General features: G+C 46.1%; 1 protein-coding gene across 1 annotated transcript in view; it reads left to right on the forward strand.

The window, feature by feature from the left end:
• The first annotated feature begins 6,992 nt into the window (after positions 1-6,992).
• Positions 6,993-20,916, forward strand: part of LOC119954328 (protein Wnt-9b-like) — a 40,332-nt gene continuing 26,408 nt past the window's right edge. Inside the window, exons 1-2 of the mRNA XM_038779463.1 lie at positions 6,993-7,145; positions 7,508-7,758. Coding sequence (XP_038635391.1) covers positions 7,060-7,145; positions 7,508-7,758 — 337 coding nt within the window. The 5' untranslated portion in view covers positions 6,993-7,059. The remainder of the gene's footprint in view (positions 7,146-7,507; positions 7,759-20,916) is intronic.

A 20,916-nucleotide genomic window follows, 5' to 3' on the forward strand; every position in this document is an offset into this window, starting at 1 on the left:
TTGATTGTATATTGTTGAGGTCCCAGTACTTACTGTTTGCCAACCTGAAAATGACTCATTGATCCTGACTCTCTGTTTCCTGTAAGTTAGCCAATCTTCTATCCATGCTAAAACATCACCTCAATGCCATGGGACCTTGTGTTGTGCACCGACCTTTTACATGGCACCTCATTCATTGCCTTTTGAAAATTCAAACTCACTATATCTACTGGTTTCCCTTTATTTACCCTGCTTGCTACATATTGAAAGAATGCTAATAAATTTGTCAAATATGATTTCCCTTTTTTAATTGTGTCTGTTTGCATTATGGTTTTCTCATTCCCTGCTGCTAGCTCCTTAATAATGGTTTCTAGCATTTTCCCAATGACTAATTGGCCTGCATTTTCTGCTTTCTGTCTCCCTCATTTCTTGAATAATGGTGCCACAGTTGCAGTTTACCAATCTGCTGGGACCTTTCCAGAATCTAGGAACTTTTGGATAATAACAACCAAAGTGTGCAGCAAAACTTGATCGGCATTCCAATTTGGGTTGAAAAGTGGCAAGTAATCTTTGCACCACACAAATGCCAGGCAACAACCATCTCCAACAAGAGAGAATCTAACCATCTCCCCTTGACATTCAATGGCAGTACCACTGAAATCCCCCACTATCAACATGCTGGATGGTTACCATTGTCCAGCACTTGATCTGGATTAGCCCTATAAATACAAGACTAGGGCAGGGGTCTGGAATCTTTCAGTGTGTAACTCACCTTCTAAATCCCCAAAGCCTGCCCACATTCTACCGGGCACAAGTCTGGAGAGTGGTGGAATACCTTCCCCACTTACCTGGATGAGTAGAGCTCCAACAACACTCATAAAGCTCGACACCACCCAGGGCAAAATAGCCACTTGACCCTTTCCCCAAACATTCACTCCCTGTACCATCTATGCCCAGTGGGCGTGGTGTGTATCATCTACAAGGTGCACTGCAGCAAACCTGAGACCACTACCACCTAGTAGGAGATGCATGGAAACACCACCACCTGCACAGTTCCCTCCAAGCCAGTTCCCTCCAAGCCACACACCACACTGATTTGAGAATATGGAAACTGAGAGAGGAGTGGGGGGGGGGGGGGGGGGGGGGGGGGGGGGGGGGGGGGGAGCGGTGAACAGTGAAGATATTCTGATTCTGGCAATAAGGCGAAGAGGTGAGAATAGAAATGTGGGACATGGTGCGGACACAGTCAGGGGTCTAGTTAACTATAGTGAAAGGGTAGCTCCGGTTGAGGAACAGGTTATAAACCTTTAGAGCACATGTTGGAAATTTAGTGGAATAGGTGTAGTCAAAGGCTATAATGATAGGAATGTTAAACACAATAGTTTGACTATAACCGGTAGCTGTCTCCTTGGGAATAGCAAATGGTTACCCGGAAAATGCAATAATCAGCTAAGCACATTGAGAAGGGTGTGTGAAATTTTGGCATCAACTGCATTTCACGGATTCTGCTATAGAGGAACTGCAAGGTTAAGGTGGAATGGATCGGTCCAAAAACGTCAATTTACTCAGTTAACAGATAGGAGTTTTGCAAAATGCGATAGAATAGGTTGAACGTCTTATCTTGTGTCATCAGCCACAGTCTCTTGCTGATTTATAAATACACTCCCACACCCAAAAAACAGTATTAGCTAACTATTCCAGGTAAGTAGCACAGTTTCCCGTCAGTTTAATTGCTCTCCATTGCACACTATTCATCTTTCGCTACAATCCGTGTTATTCCGTCTACCTCCGAGGCTGGTGTTCAAGAGAAACATTGGACGCGATTCTCCGCAAAGGCGGAGAGTCGTGAAGGCTGCCATGAAACCGGCCGTGTTTCACGGCAGCCTCCGCGCCCCCTCCCGGGACCCGATTCTGCTCTCCGGTCAGGGCTAGCCCCGTGAACTCCGGCATCGCGCTCCAAAGTTAGCGACGGCTGACGCATATGATGACATCAGCCACGCATGCGTGGATTGGACGACTCCAATCCCGCACATGGTCAGACCCGCACATGCGCTGTCCGTAATGCCCCTCAGCCGCCCCGCGGACTTATCCTGCGGGGCGGCGGAGGGAGAAAGAGTGCGTGGGAATTGGACCCGCTGCCCGCGATCGGTGCCCATGGTTGTGCAGAACGGCACTTTGTGGCCATTTTCACGAACTGGTATATCAGGTGTATTAAAAATCGTGAAAACGGCCGTAAAGGCCTTGGAAATCGGCCCATCGGCCGGGGAGAATCGCTGCTCGCCGTAAAAAAACGGCGAGCAGCGATTCGTGTCGGGGGGCGGGCGTGGGGGGGGGGGGAGAATAGCGGGAGGGTGTCAGACCAGCGTCGCCATAAAAATTTGCGCCGCCCGCTATTCTCCGCCCCGTCGTGAGTGCGGAGAATCGCGCCCATTGTAACATGTACTGAGAATACAGCTGATCACATCCATAGAATCGCTGGAGTGCAGAAGGAGGCCATTCGGCCCATAAAGGAGCCACCGACCCTCTGAAAGATCACTCCACCCAGGCCCACTCTCCCCGCCCCATCCCCGTAACCCCACATAATCTACACATATTTGGACACTAAGGGGCAATTTAGCATGGCCAGTTCCGCCTATCCTGCACATCTTTGCACTGTGAGAGGAAACAGCCTCCGAAAGAGCACTCTACATGGGTCCATACCCCCACCCTTTCCCCTTAACCCTGGACCCCCACCTAACCTGCACCTAACTCATAGGACGTGCTTTTGAATGTTCCTGTTACATTCTCATCGACCCAGAACCTCCCGCTGCACAATTTAAGGAATTGTTAGCAGCAAATATTCGCTGCATGAGAGGATTGGTTCGATATTTCTTTGAGTGCGTTTAGTGAAATGACTTTGTGGAGGTAAGTTTCCATAAAGACACAGAAGAGGACGGAGTGGATTTCCAAGTCGTGATATTGTGGACCGGTTCAAACAATCATCACAAAACATTCTCGCCCTGTAAAACCCTTTGTCCCCTTGTTGGATTTGAAGATAGACTAAAAGAGTTAACACAGAGAGGGCTGTAGATTAACGTCTTCCTAAATAGTTTATCCTATAGTTTTTCCCAGCAGTCCCGCAGAGATTTCAGTCAACCTTCAAACTCAATTCGAACTTTTCGGAGCAATTTGACTTATTTGCAACGTGCAAAAAAAAAAATTCAAAATCCCGCCGGACTGCTCACACCGTGCGGGTCCCGGCGCGAATCCCGGGAACCAGGAAATGTTCTTAATTTACCCGTGTCCTCAAAACACAAAAGCAATTGGAAAATGCATGATCCCTGATTCACATTGCAACCGCGTGATAACATTGCTTGTATTAGACAGACTGGGAGGGTTAAAAACTGTGGAAATGTATTTGAGAAGCTCCCACATTTTTATTTCTGCCAAACCCTCTGAGAAACTTTGACAAAGATCCATCCAGACTGGAAACGTCAGCTCCCTTCTCTCTCCACAGAGGCTGGGCTCAGAGCTGCTGAGATTGTCCAGCATTTTCTGGTTTGTGTTTAACATTCCAGCATCCGCAGTAATTTGCTTTTATCATCTGGCAAATATTTCTGGCTAAAACCCGTGCTAAAATGTCAGTTACCAGGACCACCGAACGATATCAGGAATAAAAGAAATATTCACCCAAATAGGGATTCCTGAACCAGCCCAATCTCCCGTACAAAATCCACAGGAATTATGTTTTTTCCCCGCTCCAAGGTCTGAGGCTCGTCTTCAATTCCAATCGAGGATTTTTTTTTTTGCTTTCATGAACCTTTCCAGCACAGCTTTCTCCAGACGCATTGCTCTCCCGGAACAGGAGCAGGATCTCATTGAACATGAACTGGTCCCTTCTGGATTTAAAACAATATACACAAATCAGCAGAGGTGATGTTTGCAACGAGGTATCTCTCGGTGCCCCGCATGGGGTTTAGGAATTAATTTTCCCCCTCTTTGCACCCCCCTCCCCTCCACTCGCCCTCTTTTCCTTAATACCTGTCGACCGCTCACAATAGCATCAAAGAACTTCTTCGGAATTCTTACACATCTAGTCGATTCCTTGTGAATGTCCCCTCTTCACGGACGGGACTTTCCCAGTCCTGAAAATCATTTCCCATTAATTACCCTCTCCTATCGATGGGGCTGACAGACATGCTAATATTGACAAAATGCTCAAAATCGAACTTTTGCATTTGAACATTTAAATCTTCCACACACACACACACAGACACCTATTTAATTCTGGAACAGCGACGCCAATTTTCCTCCTCCCCTAAATTCGTTGTTTGAACTGGAAACGAATATTTCTAGCGCGGTTTCGAAGAGATTCCCGTCGCTGATTTGGTTTTTTTCGTTCCGCGCTGTCTGCAAAAATATATTCCAGACCTTCAAAAGCGCCCCCCACCCCCCCAACCCCCTTCCTGATCTGGCGAGGCGAATCCATACTGGCAGATCCTTCTTTGCAATTAAACCTCCGAATCAAGTGGGATCCCAGGAACCTGATCCCGGGATGGCGCAAGAAATGTTGAGTTTGGAGTGATTTAAATTTCGATTCGCGGTTGAATAGCCGATCAGTCAATGTCCCCCTCGCCTCGGGTCCTTCGATTTTTTTTGCTGGCGACGGTCTGGGGAACGCGGTTCAAATAGTGCAATTCGGAGGAGATGGCAGAATGTTCCGTTGTATTTCAGTCCATTCTTTCGGGGTGTGCGGATATCTGTACAGCGCAACTTTAGCGGGGCTGCAATCGGGGTGATGATGAAACTCTGGGCCAGAGGAGACGCCACTCACTCGCCTGGTTCAATTTCACGCGGGCTGCAATTTCCTTGCAATATCCTAATCGATTTCAAAAGCGCCCAAAGGGTAGGTGCGCCCACCTCCGGACACTCCCAATCCTGGAATATCAGAGTGCTGGATTCAAACCCCGCTTTGAGGTGACCCCGGTTGGCACATCAGAGCCCCTGCTGAGGGGATGCTGCTCTGTTGCGGAGACATGGCACCGATTCTTGCTGAGGCCCGAAAGCCCATTGGCCATCTCAGGTGGCTCTGAGAAGACCCCACCGCACTCCGGGGAACTTCAGCGTTCTCCTGATGTTCTGGTCAACAGACAGATCACAACCAAACCCAATACAACCTGTAACAAAACATCGATGTCCGAAAATCCCCATCAGGTCTGGCATCATCACTACGGGGAAGTGAGAGAAACAGAGGTAATATTTACAGTCCCTTTGGCTCCTCTTCATAAATAGAGGGAAAATGTGCTGAATATTATACTGTGGCTCGGAGAGATTGGAACTAAGCTGTCGTAAACTTAAGAACAAGAGGTGGTATGGTGAGGGAGGGGTTGTACTGAAGCAAAAAGGTACGGGATTTAAATCCATAGAACTTCTACAGTGCAGAAGGAGGCCATTCGGCCAATCACGTCTGCACCGACCCTCTGAAAGAGCACCCCACTTAAGGCCACTCCCGCACCCTACTCTAATAACCATGTGCATTGATCCTGGCCAAACCTCGAACCTGTACATCTTTGGACTGTGGGAGGAAACCAGAGCACACAGAGGAGCACCATGCAAACACGGGGAGAACGTGTAATCTCCACACAGTCACCCAAGGCTGGAATTGAACCCGGGCCCGTGGCAGCAGTGCTAACCAATGTGTTAAGTTGGAGGAGAAAAAGCACAGTCTGAAGTTGTTGAACTCAATCTTGTGTCCTGTAAGGTGCCTAATCAGAAGATGAGATGCTGCTCCTCCAGCTTGCGTGGGGCTTCACTGGAGCACTGCAGCAGGCCAAGGACAGATATGTGGGCTTGAGAGCAAGGTGGTGAGTTACAATTACATGCGACAGGAAAGTTGGGGTCATTCAAACCTGTGATCGGTTTGTTGGTGCCATTGTTGTTCGTGAGTCTGTGTTCACGGACATTGATCAGCTTTGCCTACATCCCAACTGTGACTGTACTGTAAAAATACTTGTGGATGCTTTGTGGCATGCAAGATCTCTGAATGAAGCAGATTTTATTTCTAAAAGAGGAAGGGAGCCTGCACTCGTGTGTCCTTACGGAGGCAGATAGGGGTCAGTCCTGGACAGTTGAATTGCAATTCCAAGTACTTATTGGTGGGGACCGAATACTGAGTGTGAGACTGGTAGTTACTGTATAAATGCAACAAAAATAACCGCTCATATCGGGCGCTGCAACAACAGCCTGAAATATTGAGACGCCTGGGGGAACAAGCCGCAATGTTTGCATTTCCAATGACAATTTCGAAATGACTCCTCAATCTCTCGCACGGTGGTTACTTTAGGAGTGGAGTGACCATTCTGGAGACAAGCCATTGTGCCAAGACCATTGTGCGAAAGACCATTGTGCCAAGGCCATTGTGCCAAGGCCATTGTGCCAAGACTATTGTGCAAAAGACCATTGTGCCAAGGCCATTGTGTAAAGACCATTGTGCCAAGGCCATTGTGCCAAAGCCATTGTGCAAAGACCATTGTGTCAAGGCCATTGTGCAAAGACCATTCTGCGCCAGCCGCGACGCCAGAAGCAGCACAGACAGGTTCAGCTGCGCACCTTGTCTTGACACATCCAGTGAACTTTGAATCGAAGAGGCAGAACCTCGGGGTGTGGGTTTGATGTCTCACCCTCCCATCCCCAAGCACACAGCGCCCTCAGCACAGCGGGGGGTGGGGGGGGGGGGAATGTATCTTCAAGGGGCAAATGCTACAAGAATGACAAATAATTGGACAGGGCGAGTGAGTGGGGGGGGGGGGGCTGTTGTCCATCAGAATGGAAGAAATTCAAATGCCTCCCTTCGGCTCTCTCCAGGTGTCCCAGAGCAACACGCACCTGGGCCTGAAACCCCGCCTCCAGCCCTCCATCCAGCCAATTGGACCGCTGGGTGGGCAGGAAACAGTCCAATAGGAAGAGCCCTGTGTACGGCGGCTGGGGTGTGCCAAGGCCGGCGAGGACCTTTAGTGCAGCGCCCGCTCCTCCGCGTTGCTCAGAGAGGCACCTCCAGGGCTCCAGGCCAAACGAGATGAGGAGCGGCAGAGAGCGGACAAAATGCGCTGCCGGCTTCCCAGCCCCGGCTTTCTGATCAAGCTGCTGACCGCAGCGAGCATCATCACCCCCGGGGCGCCTCACTTCGGGTGGGTTGCTGGGCACATTCAATGTAACATCCGAATGAGAGGAATGTGGAGAATGACCATTCCTGGGGGGTTTTTTTTGGGAGGAGTGAATATTGTTTAAATGTGTGGAGCAACATTTTCAGAGATTAAAAAGCAGGGAGGAGTTTGAAAGATTGCACACACTCTGGAATGCAACAAGTTATCAAGTCAGTTAGACAGTCACAAATGTATGTTATATATTGTGGATTTGTGCCGATCAGTCCGTTAACCCAATGATTCAGTAACTGACAGGTGTGTTATATTTCCAATTTGTATTTCCTCTTCCCTCCCCGGTTTAATTCTTTTCTCTCTGTTTTGTTGTTGTTGAAATTCCCCTTAAGCAGATTAACTGGGAAAGAGCCTCTAGTGCTTTCGACTCCCCTCCTGGAGGATTCCGACCCCGGGAACGTCCACCTGAAACAGTGCGACAGCTTGAAGTTGTTCCGCCGGCAGAAGCGGCTGTGCCGGAGGGAGCCCGGTTTGGCGGAGGGTCTGCGCGACGCGATCCGCCTGAGCGCCCTCGAGTGCCGCTACCAGTTCAGGACGGAGCGCTGGAACTGCAGCCTGGAGGGCAGGGGCAGCCTCGTCAAGCGGGGTAAGTGAAAGTGGGAATCACTCCCACTCCCCGAGCCCTATTAACACCGGGAGAAATAGAAAACAGAACTAACATCAGGATAGTACTAAGGTGTGACATTAACTGGTGCTGGTCTGCGATACGAACTTTAAACAGTACCATTCATAATTCTAGTACACTGCTGGGACCGAGATTTAATCGGGCGGATAATCTGCTTCAGCTCCAGGAAGATGCAGTCTTACTCATTTTCACATGAATGGCAATGTGTAGGAGGCTCTTCAAATGCCGATGGAGATTGATTCAGTAATGTGCGAAGCTATGTATCCTTGTGTGTCTATCTGTGTGTGTATTTGTGTTTCTATATCTGTGTGTCTATATCTATGTGTCTGTACCTGTGTGTATATATCTCTGTGTCTATATGTTTGTGTCTATAATCTGTGTACATATCTCTGTATATATGTATGTCTATATCTGTGTGTCTATATCTGTGTCTATATGTGTGTATATATCTGCGTATCTCTAACTATATGTGTGTGTGTTCTGCCTGCTGAAGCGGCGATGCTCGTTTATATCTGTGTGTGTGTATGTGCATCTTTGTATGTCTCTCTCCATGTCTCATCTGTGCCTGCCTGAATCCATATCTGTGTGTGTGTGTGTCTGTGTGTATCTGTGTGTCTATATTTATGAGTTGTTGGGTATCCACGTGTGCAGACACATGTATCTGTGTACATGTGGTTCTGCGTGGACTTGCCTGTGTATCTCTGTGTGTGCTTATGTGTATCTATCTCTGTGTGTTTGCATCTATCTGTGTGCGTTTCTGTATCTATCTGTGTGTGCGTTTGCATGTATCTGTGTGTTTGTGTGTATCTATCTGTGTGTGTATTTGTGTATCTATCTCTGAGTGTATTGTCTGTATCTATCTGTGTGTATTTGTCTGTATCTTCGTGTGTATTTTCTTTCATTCCCAATCGAAGGACTGAACAATTTAATTTCTAGACTTATATATGTTCGTTCCCCCCAATCTCTGACCTCTCTGACTGATCCCACTCCGCTCCCTCCACAAAGGGTGGACAATTCCCAATTGGTCTAATTATATTCACAAACATGCCTTCAACGAGCGGACAAAAAGGTCGATACTCTGATGCCAGAGTTGCGATCTCGTTCAACAAACCCGCCGAACAAATACCTTGCTGGAAATGTCTGTGACAGAAACAGTGGAGTTTGAGAGGTGGGCTGTCCAGTGAATTTCATAACTAAAGATCTGTGAGTGGCGGCGCGGGGAGGGGGTAGCGTGTAGGAGATGGTGTAAAAGGTTGAAAAGACATCAGATAGTAACAGGTAGTAACTTTCCGCCTTCATTCCACACGGCGGTTGGAAACTAATAAGAGGCAGTGCATTTCCCGGGCTGTAGAGTGTTACGTGATATTATTGTGCATTAGAGGATGCTAACATATTCCAGGATATGAGATGATATTACCGAGTATCGCTGTGTGTTACATAATATAATGATGCAGTAAGGGAATTTGGTGAAGTCCGGTTTCGTTAACGAATATTGCGGAATATTGTGCGGTGCGGAAGTCACAGCATATTACAGATTACAGTGTACTCTGCGATAATCCAATACAGGAAATCGAACATATCAAGGTGTTGGACATACATTGGTGTGTTTAAGGATGTCAGAATGTTTTTGGAGATTAGAGCGGATTACAGAACATTATAGAATATCAGGTTGTATTACGGGACGTTTGGCTATGTCGAATATTGCAGATAGAATGGGAGAACACTAGGGTGCAATATTATGTTAATTTGAAGAATATACAATAAGAACATCGCGGGATGCCAGAGATTTATCTTTCTCACATTACAGTATAGAACTAGATTGTATATAATAGATGGTATTATTGTGTGCCATACAGAAACACATTGAAGTGTAGAATGTAACAGTAGATTTGAGATTGTTACCACGTGAGCAGACAGTGGACCAATCAGCAAACAGAGTGTAATGTGTTTAACGGGACATTTTGATACCTGATGTAGCAGCTCTGTGAGTAACTCCCGGGGCGCTTCATTGGACAGACTTTCCTGTCTGCAGCCAGGCGCCTTTCTGGAGCTCAAGGTGCGAACTCTCTCTATCATTCCGGTCACGGTTTCTGATCAGCATTCTGCCGGGTAATCCCGATTTCCCACCCCAAAAAACAATTCATTGAGGTCCGAGGGAGAAATCAGGCGGCCGGCTTTTGAATCGGAATGGCCGGTTGAAACGAGTGCAATGTTTTGCCTGGCCGGCTCGCTGGTAATCTGAGCGGGTCTACAATGCTGGAGTTTGTGCCTCAATTCCCTTGAGTGAGATTCCCCTTATCGACTTTCCTCGCCACGGATTAGAAAGCCGCGCTCTGTAGTCTCTCCCAACTAGACGGAATACTTCATTTTACCCCCAGTCTTGTCCCAGTGAATCTGTGTGCTGACTCACTCAGCCCCCGGGGCGGAATAAACCGCTCTGGAGGCTCTCCAACGGAGAGGCTGCACCCAGTCCTTTTACAATCTGTGTGTGTGAGACAACCCTAGGGTGGTAGCGGGATTAAGCTATTCTATGAAAGTGTCTATGTGTCAGTATATATAGATCGATAGCGTGTGAGGACATTTATGTATCTAGAAATCAACAAAAGTGTGACAAAATTGTACATTGTGTGTAGAATTTTCATCAAGCCACCTATAGAACCGTTTAGGCGAATATAACAGAGCCTGTTTAATATCACAACTCTTCCCATCTAAATACCCCCCCCCCCCCCCCCCCCCCCCACACACACACATATACCCCACCCCACGCACATATTCTCACACATACACATATATTATCTTTCTCTCTCACACACGCAAACATATACTCAAACGCATTCTCTCTTTTTAATTCGGTCATGGGAGGTGGGCGTGGCAGGCTGTGTCAGCATTTATTTGCCACCCCTAATTGCCCTTGATAGTACCCATTACTGTTGGTCCGGAGTCATATGTAGGCCAGACCAGGTAAGGATAGTAGATTTCCTTCCCTAAAGGACATTAGTGAACCAGATGGGTTTTTATAACAATCGGCAATGGTTTCATGGCCATCATTAGACTTTTCATTCCAGATTATTATTGAATTCAAATTTCACCATCTGCCATGGAGGGATTCGGACTTTGGTCCCCAAAGCATTCCCCTGGGTTTCTGGTTTACTAGTCCAGTGACAATACCACAATGCCATTGCCTCCCCAGTGACATATTCACATGCAATCTCTTTCTCAACACACATACACACATTCTGTTACACGCATATAATCACCCACATTCTCTCATACACAAATACTCACACATTCTCTCTCACTCACACCTACTCTTTCGCAAACATATAGGGTTTCCTCCAGAGGCTCCGGTTTCTTCCCATAAGTCCCAAAATACGTACTTGTTCGGTGGATTGGACATTAGGGCAGCACGGTAGCACAGTGGTTAGCACAGTTGCCTCACAGCTCCAGGTTCGATTCACAGCTTGGGTCACTGCTGTGTGGAGTGTGCACGTTCTCCCCGTGTGTGTGTGTGGGTTTCCCCCAGGTGCTCCAGTTTCCTCCCACAGTCCAAAGATGTGCAGGTTAGGTGGATTGGCCATGCTGAATTGCCCTTAGTGTCCAAAAAGGTTGTGTGGGGCTACTGGGTAACAGGGATAGGGTGGAGGCATGGGCTTAAGTGGGGTGCTCTTTCCAAGGGCCAGTGCAGACTCAATGGGCCAAATGGCCCCCTTCGGCACTGTAAATTCTATGATTCTGAATTCTCCCTCAGTGTATCCAAACAGGCGCAGGAGTATGGCGACTAGGGGCTTTTCGCAGTAGCTTCATTGCAGTGTTAATGTAAGCCTATTTGTGACAATAAAGATGATTATCATTATAGTCACATACATTCTCTCACACATGCATATACTCACACATATTCTCTCATACACATGTACTCACATATTCTGTCACTCATTTACTCACACATGTTCTCTCTCACACATATATACTCACACACAATCACTCTCGCATACACATTCTCTCACACACATACTCACATTCTCTCTCACACACACATATGCTCACACATTCTCTCACACACACATATACTCACATTCTCTCTCACACACTCTATATTCACACACATATGCTCACACACATTCTCTCTCACACACATATATACTCATACACATTCTCTCTCACCCACTCATATACTTACACATATTCTCTCTCACTCACTTATATACTTACACACACATATACTCACACCCATTCTCTCTCACACATACACACACACTTTCTCTCTCACACACACATACACTCACACACATTCTTTCTCATATAAACTCATACATTCTGTCTGACACACATAAACTCACATATTCTCTCTCACACACATATACTCACACACATTCCCTCTCACACATATACTCACACACATTCCCTCTCACACATATACTCACACACATTCCCTCTCACACATATACTTACACACATTCCCTCTCACACATATACTCACACACATTCCCTCTCACACATATACTCACACACATTCCCTCTCACACATATACTCACACACATTCCCTCTCACACATCTACTCACACACATTCCCTCTCACACATATACTCACACACATTCCCTCTCACACATATACTCACACACATTCCCTCTCACACATATACTCATACACATTCCCTCTCACACATATACTCACACACATACTCTCTCACATACATATGCTCACATTCCCTCAAACACATGTACTCACTGTCTCATAAATATACTCACATTCTCTCACACACATATACTCACACATTTCTCTCACACACATATGCTCACACATGCTCACTCACACACATACTCGCACACATTCTCTCAAATATGGAGGTGCTAGCACCGGTGCCAGGTTGATCAGAATTATTTCCAATGATAAATGGTATGGCATTTACTGGGTCCGTGATTGACACTTGGGAGGCTGACAAGCTGCAGCCGCATATACATATTATAATCCTCACACACACTCACCCCAGTCAACAAGGTGCCACTGGTTGTGCGGGAGCATGCCCATCCTGCTGATTGGTCAGCTGGGTCCAGAGAGCAATAGAGAATTGCGATTTGTTGTGAAATTGGCGCCCACCGCGATTTAGGTATCAGAGCCGATTCTCCGCCCGATCGCGTTTCCCGATTATGGCGTCAGCCGACAGAGAATCCTGCCCATACTGACTCACACACATATATACTCACACACATGTATACTCACACATACTCTCTCTCACACATACACTCACATATACTTTCACTTACACACACATATACCCACACATATTCTCTCACACATTTTCTCTCACACACATACTCACACATACTCTCACATACACACATATACATACTCTAATATACACACATACTCACACATACTCTCATATTCATGCACTCAAACATACTCACACACACATACGCTCACACATACTCTCATTCATATACTGACACCAACTGCTATTCACACAAAATATACCCACATACTCGCTCTCACAAATAGACACACACACACACACACATATACTCACACATGCTCTCACAAGTACGAGCACAGAGCTGTACTATTAGCGAAGTAATTCTCTTGCTATCCAAGTTACTGTTGATTTACACCATTAATAATTAATAAACGCCAACAGATTGGACCATTATATAATGTGTTATCTATTAAACTTCATCAGTAAATGTTTGCAAACGGAGTGGATACAGGCGATTTCACTTCAGTGACTAGCAGATAGCGGAGCTTCAGAGGGGGACGCAGTGGCTCGGAGGCGTTCGGGACCTTGCTGAAACAGCAGGCCACGCCTTTTCAATATAAACTTCTGTTTGCTCCTCGTTATTTTTCGGGAAGTGTGTGGGGGTTAGGGGGAGAACGTTGTGACGGACTCATTCCTGTAACAGTTGGGAATCCTGATGCTGGTGGTGGTGAGGGGGGGGGGGGTGGGGGGGGGCGGTTTGGATGCTGATTTCATACTTGACTATCTCTGACAGCAGAAGCAGTCCGTTCGGTGCTAACTTGCCCGCAGTTTCTACCCAGCTGAACTCTTGCAGGCACACACACGCGGGCCAGCCGGAATCAGCGTGTGTGTGAGAATCTTCAGCAGCAAACTAACCAGCTCTATTTGTTTTTCCGTTGTTTAGTCATTTTGTTTGACCGCTTGTGTTTGGGGAGAAGGTGGACACGGAACGTGTAACAACAGGCACCCCCCCCCCCCCCCCCCCCCCACACACACACATGGCACCACCACCCCCACTTCGAGTTGCTGGGTACAAGGACTCAGGTGGCAGAAGCGGTAACTGCTACACTGTGATCCTCTCTCGTGTCTGCCCACTCATCCTTGGCCCGACTTCTGGGAATCTCTCTAATTACTGGGATTATTTTTAGATCGGAAAGGCTCTCGGTTCCCAGAGGAAAAGGGCGTTCGGATGTGAGCCCCGGCACGCATCGAACGCCTTTAATCTTGGGCGAAATTTCCAGTCAAAATAAACTGGCGGGGATGGGCTGTGGTGTCGATTCAGAAGCACGATTCTAATCACCGACTTGCAGTTTGGTATTTCCTTCAGATGGGTTACCAGCTGCCAGAGAGTGCAGCCTCAAACAACCCACTCACACAACCGGGACAGAGATAAAACCTCGAGTCTGACCTCTGATTACAGTCCTGTCTCCCCATGCTGCTGGTTCAATAAAATGACAATAACAAAAATCAACACAGTGAAACTTGGTCCATTGATTTCGAATTATTGAAAATCCCGAGATTGACTCATCTTTGCACTAATTGGCTCAATACTATTCATAGTTCTGTTGAATGGTTACAACACAGAGGGAGGCCATTCGGCCCGTTGTGACCATGCCTATTACTGCAAGAGGAACTCGGCTAATCCTACTCCCCCGCAGTTAGTTTTACAAATTATTTCTCTTCAGGTGCGTATCGTTCTCCCCAAAGCTCCGATTGAATCTTCCTCCCTCCCACCCCCAGACACTGCAATCCAGATTCTAACCATTCACTGGCTAAAAACAAAACCCCTTTCTCCCATGTCCCTGTTGGTTATTCTACCCGTCACTTTAAATCTCGCACCTTCCTCCAATGGTAACCGTTACTTCCTCTGTACTTTGCCCAGACCCCTCATGGTGTTGAACACCGCTGTCAGATCTCCTCTGAACCTTCTCTTCTTTAAGGAGAATGGTCCCAGCTTCTCCATTCTGGTTCATTTATGCCCCTCATCCCTTGAACTGACCTCATCAATCTTTTCTGCCCCCTCTCTAAAACGTTCACATCTTTCATAAAGTGTAGTCAGTGTTTGAAACAGGGCACGATACCCCAGGTGAAGCTGAACCAGGTTTTATAAAAGTTCATCACAACTTCCTCGCTTTAACCCCATTTCGAAAGCTTAGGATTATGTCTGTCTTTTTAACTACTTTCTCAATCTGCCCTGCTGCCTTTAATGGTTTGTGTGCATATACCACTCTGGCCACTTTTCTCCTGAACCCCCTTTAGAATTATTCCCTTTAAGTTTACATTACCTTTCCTCATTCTTCCGACCAAAATTAATCACTTCACAATTCTCTCCATTGAATTTCATGTCACATGTCTGCCCATTCCACCAGACTTTCTAAATCCTTTTGGAATGTATTACTATCCTCCTCCTGGTTCAGAGTACTTCCAAGTATTGTGTCTCCTGGAAGTTTTGTGATTGTGCCGTGTACACTTACTAATATATATCAGAATACTTGCTTGGTAGTACCGATCTTTGGTCTTGCTGAAAAAAGAGACATGCTGTCAAAGCTTTGCATCTTGCATTCATCAGGGCAACAATTGCATTCAAAAGGGCAAAGGGAGGAACAATTTGTACTGCATGAGAAGAAAGTGCTGATTGATTCCACTTGCCACTTTCTTCTCAGGCAGTATGAATTGTTGTTCCCTTTGACATTTGGTATTCTTGAGAATTTGTCCTGATGAGTGCAATGCAAAAAGCTTCAACAGCATGTATCTTTTTTTAGCAATATATAAAAAAAACAGTTGAAGGACTTGAACCTATTGGTGTACCAGGTAACTGGACATTAATAACAGATCTTAAATATAATTAACTAGAATTTACAGTACAGAGACAGTGCAATCCACCCAATGGTCTATGCTGGTCTTGTTGTTCTACATGGGCCTCATCTCATTCTATATGCTTCATTTCAACCGATCAGCACCAACTTGCATTTATCTGGTGCCTTTAAAGCCCAATGCCCTTCAACAAACAATATTTGACTTCCAATCAGGTAAAGATAGATTAAGACCATGTGATGTAAAGCTTGGTCAAAGAGGTGAAGTCAATTTTAACGAGAATCTTAAAGGAGAGGGGTTAGTTAAATATGTCCAGAGAGGGTAACCCAGAGTTTAGAGCATAGGAAGCTCAATCTATCCATTTATTCCTCTTGTACTCATCTACCTTCCCTTACCTGAAATAAAAATGAGAAACATGTTGGGAACATTCAGCAGGCCAGGCAGTAGCTGTTGAAAGAATGAAACTCACCTAATTATTACTTTAAGGTCTGATTTGAAGGTTCCCTCTCACTAACTATTGTTGTTGTCAGAAACCGGCCATTGTATTTTCTAGTTTGTGTTCATAGTGTCTTTATTTTATCAAAAGGTTTCTTCATATACGCAATGGCCATTTTAGTTAGGCCGGGGATTCTATTGAACCGATAATTGATATAGCAACCCCCCCAAACTCAAACGATTTTAAATCCATCGTCTTAACCATTCGGCCAGGCCGGGTATTATTGAGCTATCATTCGCTCAGCACCCCCCCCCCCCCCCCCTCACAGTTGAATATCAATTAAAGTGATTTACTCCAAATGACAATTTGTGTGAAATTCGCTACTCCAGCTGGGGTGGGGGTGAGGGTGGGATGGGGGGGGGGGGGGAGACATGGAACTCCATTTCCTTAAGATTAACCATTGACATCACTGAGCTCTCAGCGTTATAACATCTTCCAAACTGTTGGTGACTGATAATCTTATTTCTTTCCCCATGTCTAAGTATCTTGTGATATGAAACAGGGATTAGTGAGGGTGGGCGCCTCAAAATGTATCTGGCTGACCCCAGATACATTATATAATATTATATTATATAATATTCATATAATTGGAATAGGATTCCTCTTTCACCCCCCTCTCCGTTACCCTAGTCCCAATTTTTGCATTGCTCTCCCACAGACACACATAAAGCCACTCGAGCAACCAGGGGAGTTCTGTTTTCACACTCGATCTTTCGCCCTTTATACCTGCAGTGTGCCTCGGTTGAAATGACTCACTTTTCCCCAAATTGATTCCTATCTAGTCCCCTGCCTTATTCCTGTCACTCATCTTTCTGGGCTTAATTTTGTCTTTATTGCCGTTCTGTGCGCGCCCGCATCAAAGCAGCACAGGAGAGCTATGCTCACCGGATTGAGTGATACCCAGGTTGAACCTTGGGCTGCATTCAGATCTAATTGTATGTTGTGGATCTGCACAAAGCGAAGATCACACCCCGTAATCAGTGCTGGAACGCTGAACGTCTTTGACCCCAGCTCAATATCCAAGCAGATCGTTCACAGAAAACACAAACACTCACAAATCATAACAGAAACCGATGTATTTGTGTTTAAAACAGGGACACCAGGAGGCCACGGAATCAACAAAAAACAGAATAAAAATAACTCCGATTTGACAGATTTCTACATTATTCCAGCCGATGTTATTCCTGTGTGTGGCTTAATGCAAATAACTAATTGTTTCTTAAACATATAATATGCCCCCCGCCCCCAACCCGGAATTATATTTTCCCATCTTGAATATTCATGGTAATGGTTAGGAATTAGCCGCGGCACTAGTTCCTAATATGTAAGGATTATTATTAACAATATTTTAGTGTATATTTCATTATGGTGGGCGGTTTCTGAGATTGTGAAGGGCTTGAAATGAAATGAAAATCGCTCGTTGTCACAAGTAGGCTTCAAATGAAGTTACTGTGAAAAGTCCCTCATCGCCACATTCCGGCGCCTGTTCGGGGAGGCTGGTACGGGAATTGAACCCACGCTGCTGGCCTGCCTTGGTCTGCTTTAAAAGCCAGCGATTTACCCACGTTAAACCTCAATGTGGTTTAGCAGATCGTTGAAACAGCAACTCTAATGTAACAGCTATAGAAAGTAACCATGCATGTCCTTACATGCATGTCATCTTAGCAGCAATTATGATTAAAGCCTCTGAACTTGGCAAAGACGTATTCAGCTAACAGCTCCAATGATTAATGTCAATGGCTGTTATGGAAGACGTGGAAGGTGGTTTTGAATTTCATTTTCCCTCCAACTGGCTTCCCTCTGCAGAGACCCACCTGATTCAGCAAGAAGTAGGTTGGCAGTACCTTGACTGTGTGCCCACTCCTCATGTCTGAGCCGATGCTATTCAACTACCAGAACATCATTGCTAGGGCCAGCACCGTCATCACCATCCTTGGGATTGTCCTGTCCCACCGGCTGGACAGAGGTGGTGGCACTGTGGGGGTTGCCTTGGGAATCCTCCACATTGACTCTGGACCCCATGAAGTCTTGTGGCATCATGTTAAACATGGGAAAGGCTCATTACCATGCACCGCCCCTCAGCTGATGAATCAGTACTCCACATTGAACACTACTTGGAGGAAGCATTAAGGGTGGCAAGGGTACAGAATGTTCTCTGGGTGGGGTGCTCAATTACCATCATTTGAATTGGCTCAGTAACACAACTGCTAACTAAGTGGTCAAATCCTAAAGACTCTGCGGCAGGTGGTGAGGGAAACAATAGGAGGGAACAACCACTTGACCCCAGCCTCACCAATCTACCTGTCACAGATACATCTGCCATGACAGTATTGGTGGGACTGGCCACTGGACAGGCCTTGTGGAGACAAAGTCCTGCCTTAACATTGATGCCCTCCATTATGTTGTGCGACACTGCCACCGTGCTCATTGGATAGATGTTAAGCAGATCTAGTAGCTGAAAACTGAGCATCCATGAGATGCTGTGGGCCATCAGTAGAATTGTACAATCTATAACCTCACAGTCTTGCATATCCCCTACTCTACCATTATTATTAAACAAGAGGTCAATCCTGGTTCAATGATGAGTGCAGGAAGGCATGCAAGGAGCAGCACTGGGCAAACCTAAAAATAAAGTTTCAACCTACACAGGACTACTTACATGCCAGACAACAAAAGCAGCAAATAATAGACAGAGCTGAGCAAACCCAGAACCCGCAGATCAGATCTAACCTGTGAAGTCCTGCCACATCCAACTGTGAATGGTTGTGGACAATTAAATAACTCACTGGAGATGGAGGCTCCATAAATAACCCCATCATTAATGATGGAGGAGGCCAGCCCATCAGAAAAAATGGGAAAGCTGAAGCATTCGCATTAACCTTCATCCAGAAGTGCTGATTTGATGATCATCTCGGCCTCCTTCTGAGCCCACTGCATCACAGATGCCAGTCTTCAGCCAATTCGATTCACTCTAGGAATGGTAGAAGGCACTGGATACTGCAAAGGACATGGACCCTGACAACATTCCAGCAATAATATTGAAGGCTTGTGCTCCAGAACTAGCTGTGTTCTTAGCAAAGCTTTCCAGTACAGCTACATCACTGCCATTCACTCAGCAATGTGGAAAATTGCCCAGGATTGTCTTGTCTACAAAACACAGAACAAATCCAACTCAGCCAATTGCATCTCGTTAATCTACTCTTAATCATCAATAAAGTGAGGGATGGGGTCATCGACAGTGCTATCAATTTGCACTTCCTCAGGAATAATCTGCTCACTGATGCTCAGTTTGGGGTCTGCCAGGGTCACTCACTTCTAACCTCATTACAGGCTTGGTTCAAACATGAACCAAAGAGCTGAACTCCAGAGATGAGGTGAGAGTGACGGCCCATAACATTTAGGCAGCATTTGACTATGGCATCATGGAGCCCCTGATACACTGGGTTGGATGGGAATCACAGGGAAACACCACTGCTAGTTGGTGTCATACATAGCACATTGAACAATGGTTGTGGTTTTGGATGCCAATCACCTCAGTCCCAGGACATCACTTCAGGAGTTCCTCAATGTAGTGTCCTGGGCCCAACCATCTTTAGCTGCTTTATCAATGCCTTCACTTCAACTTAAGATGATAAAATGGGAATATTCATTGGCAAGTGCACAATGTTCATCACCAATCGTGACTCTTCACATACTGTTGCAGTCTATGTTGATAATCAGCAAACCCTGGACAATATTCAAGCTTGGGCTGATAATTGGCAAGTCACATTCACACCACACAACCATTTACCTCTGACATTCAATGGCATTACTATTGCTGAATCCTCCACTGTCATTATTCTAGAGCTAATCATTGACCAGAAACTGAACTAAACCAGCCATATAAATACTGTGGCTACAAGAGCAGGTCAGGGGCTGGGAACCTTGCAGTGATTAATTCACCTCCTGACTCCCCAAAGCCTGACCACAACCTACAAGGCACAAGTCAGGAGTGTGATAGAATGTTGCCTACTTGCCTGGGTGAGTGTAGCTCTAACAACACACAATAAGCTCAACACTGTCCAGGACAAAGCAGGATTGACACTCCATCCACCACCTCCAACATCCACTCCCTGCAACACTGAAGCGCAGTGGCAGCAGTATGTACGATATAGGAAATGCAGAACATCAACTCGCCAAGGGACCTTTGTCGATAACTTCCAATGCCTGGACCTCCATCACCTAGAAGGACAAGGGCTGCAGATACGTGGGAACACAACAACTTGGAATATTGCCTCCATGGCACACACCACCCTGACTCGAAAATATATCGCTCTTCCTTCACCGTGACTGGGTCAAATTCTAGAACTCTCTTCCGAACATCACGTTGGGTGTACCTACACCAAATTGACTGAAGCGGTTCAAGAAGACTGTTCACCACCACCACCTTCTCAAGGGCAGTTAGGGATGGGCAATAAATATGCTGGCCGAGCCAGCGACGCCCACATCCAGTAAAAGAATTTTAAAAAATTACAGTCGGAAGAATCAGATGTTCACTTTGAAGGAAACCAGCAGCGAAGCAAATGCTGATATTAAGC

The sequence above is a fragment of the Scyliorhinus canicula genome, chromosome 19 (assembly GCF_902713615.1).
Source record: "Scyliorhinus canicula chromosome 19, sScyCan1.1, whole genome shotgun sequence".
NCBI lineage: Eukaryota > Metazoa > Chordata > Chondrichthyes > Carcharhiniformes > Scyliorhinidae > Scyliorhinus > Scyliorhinus canicula.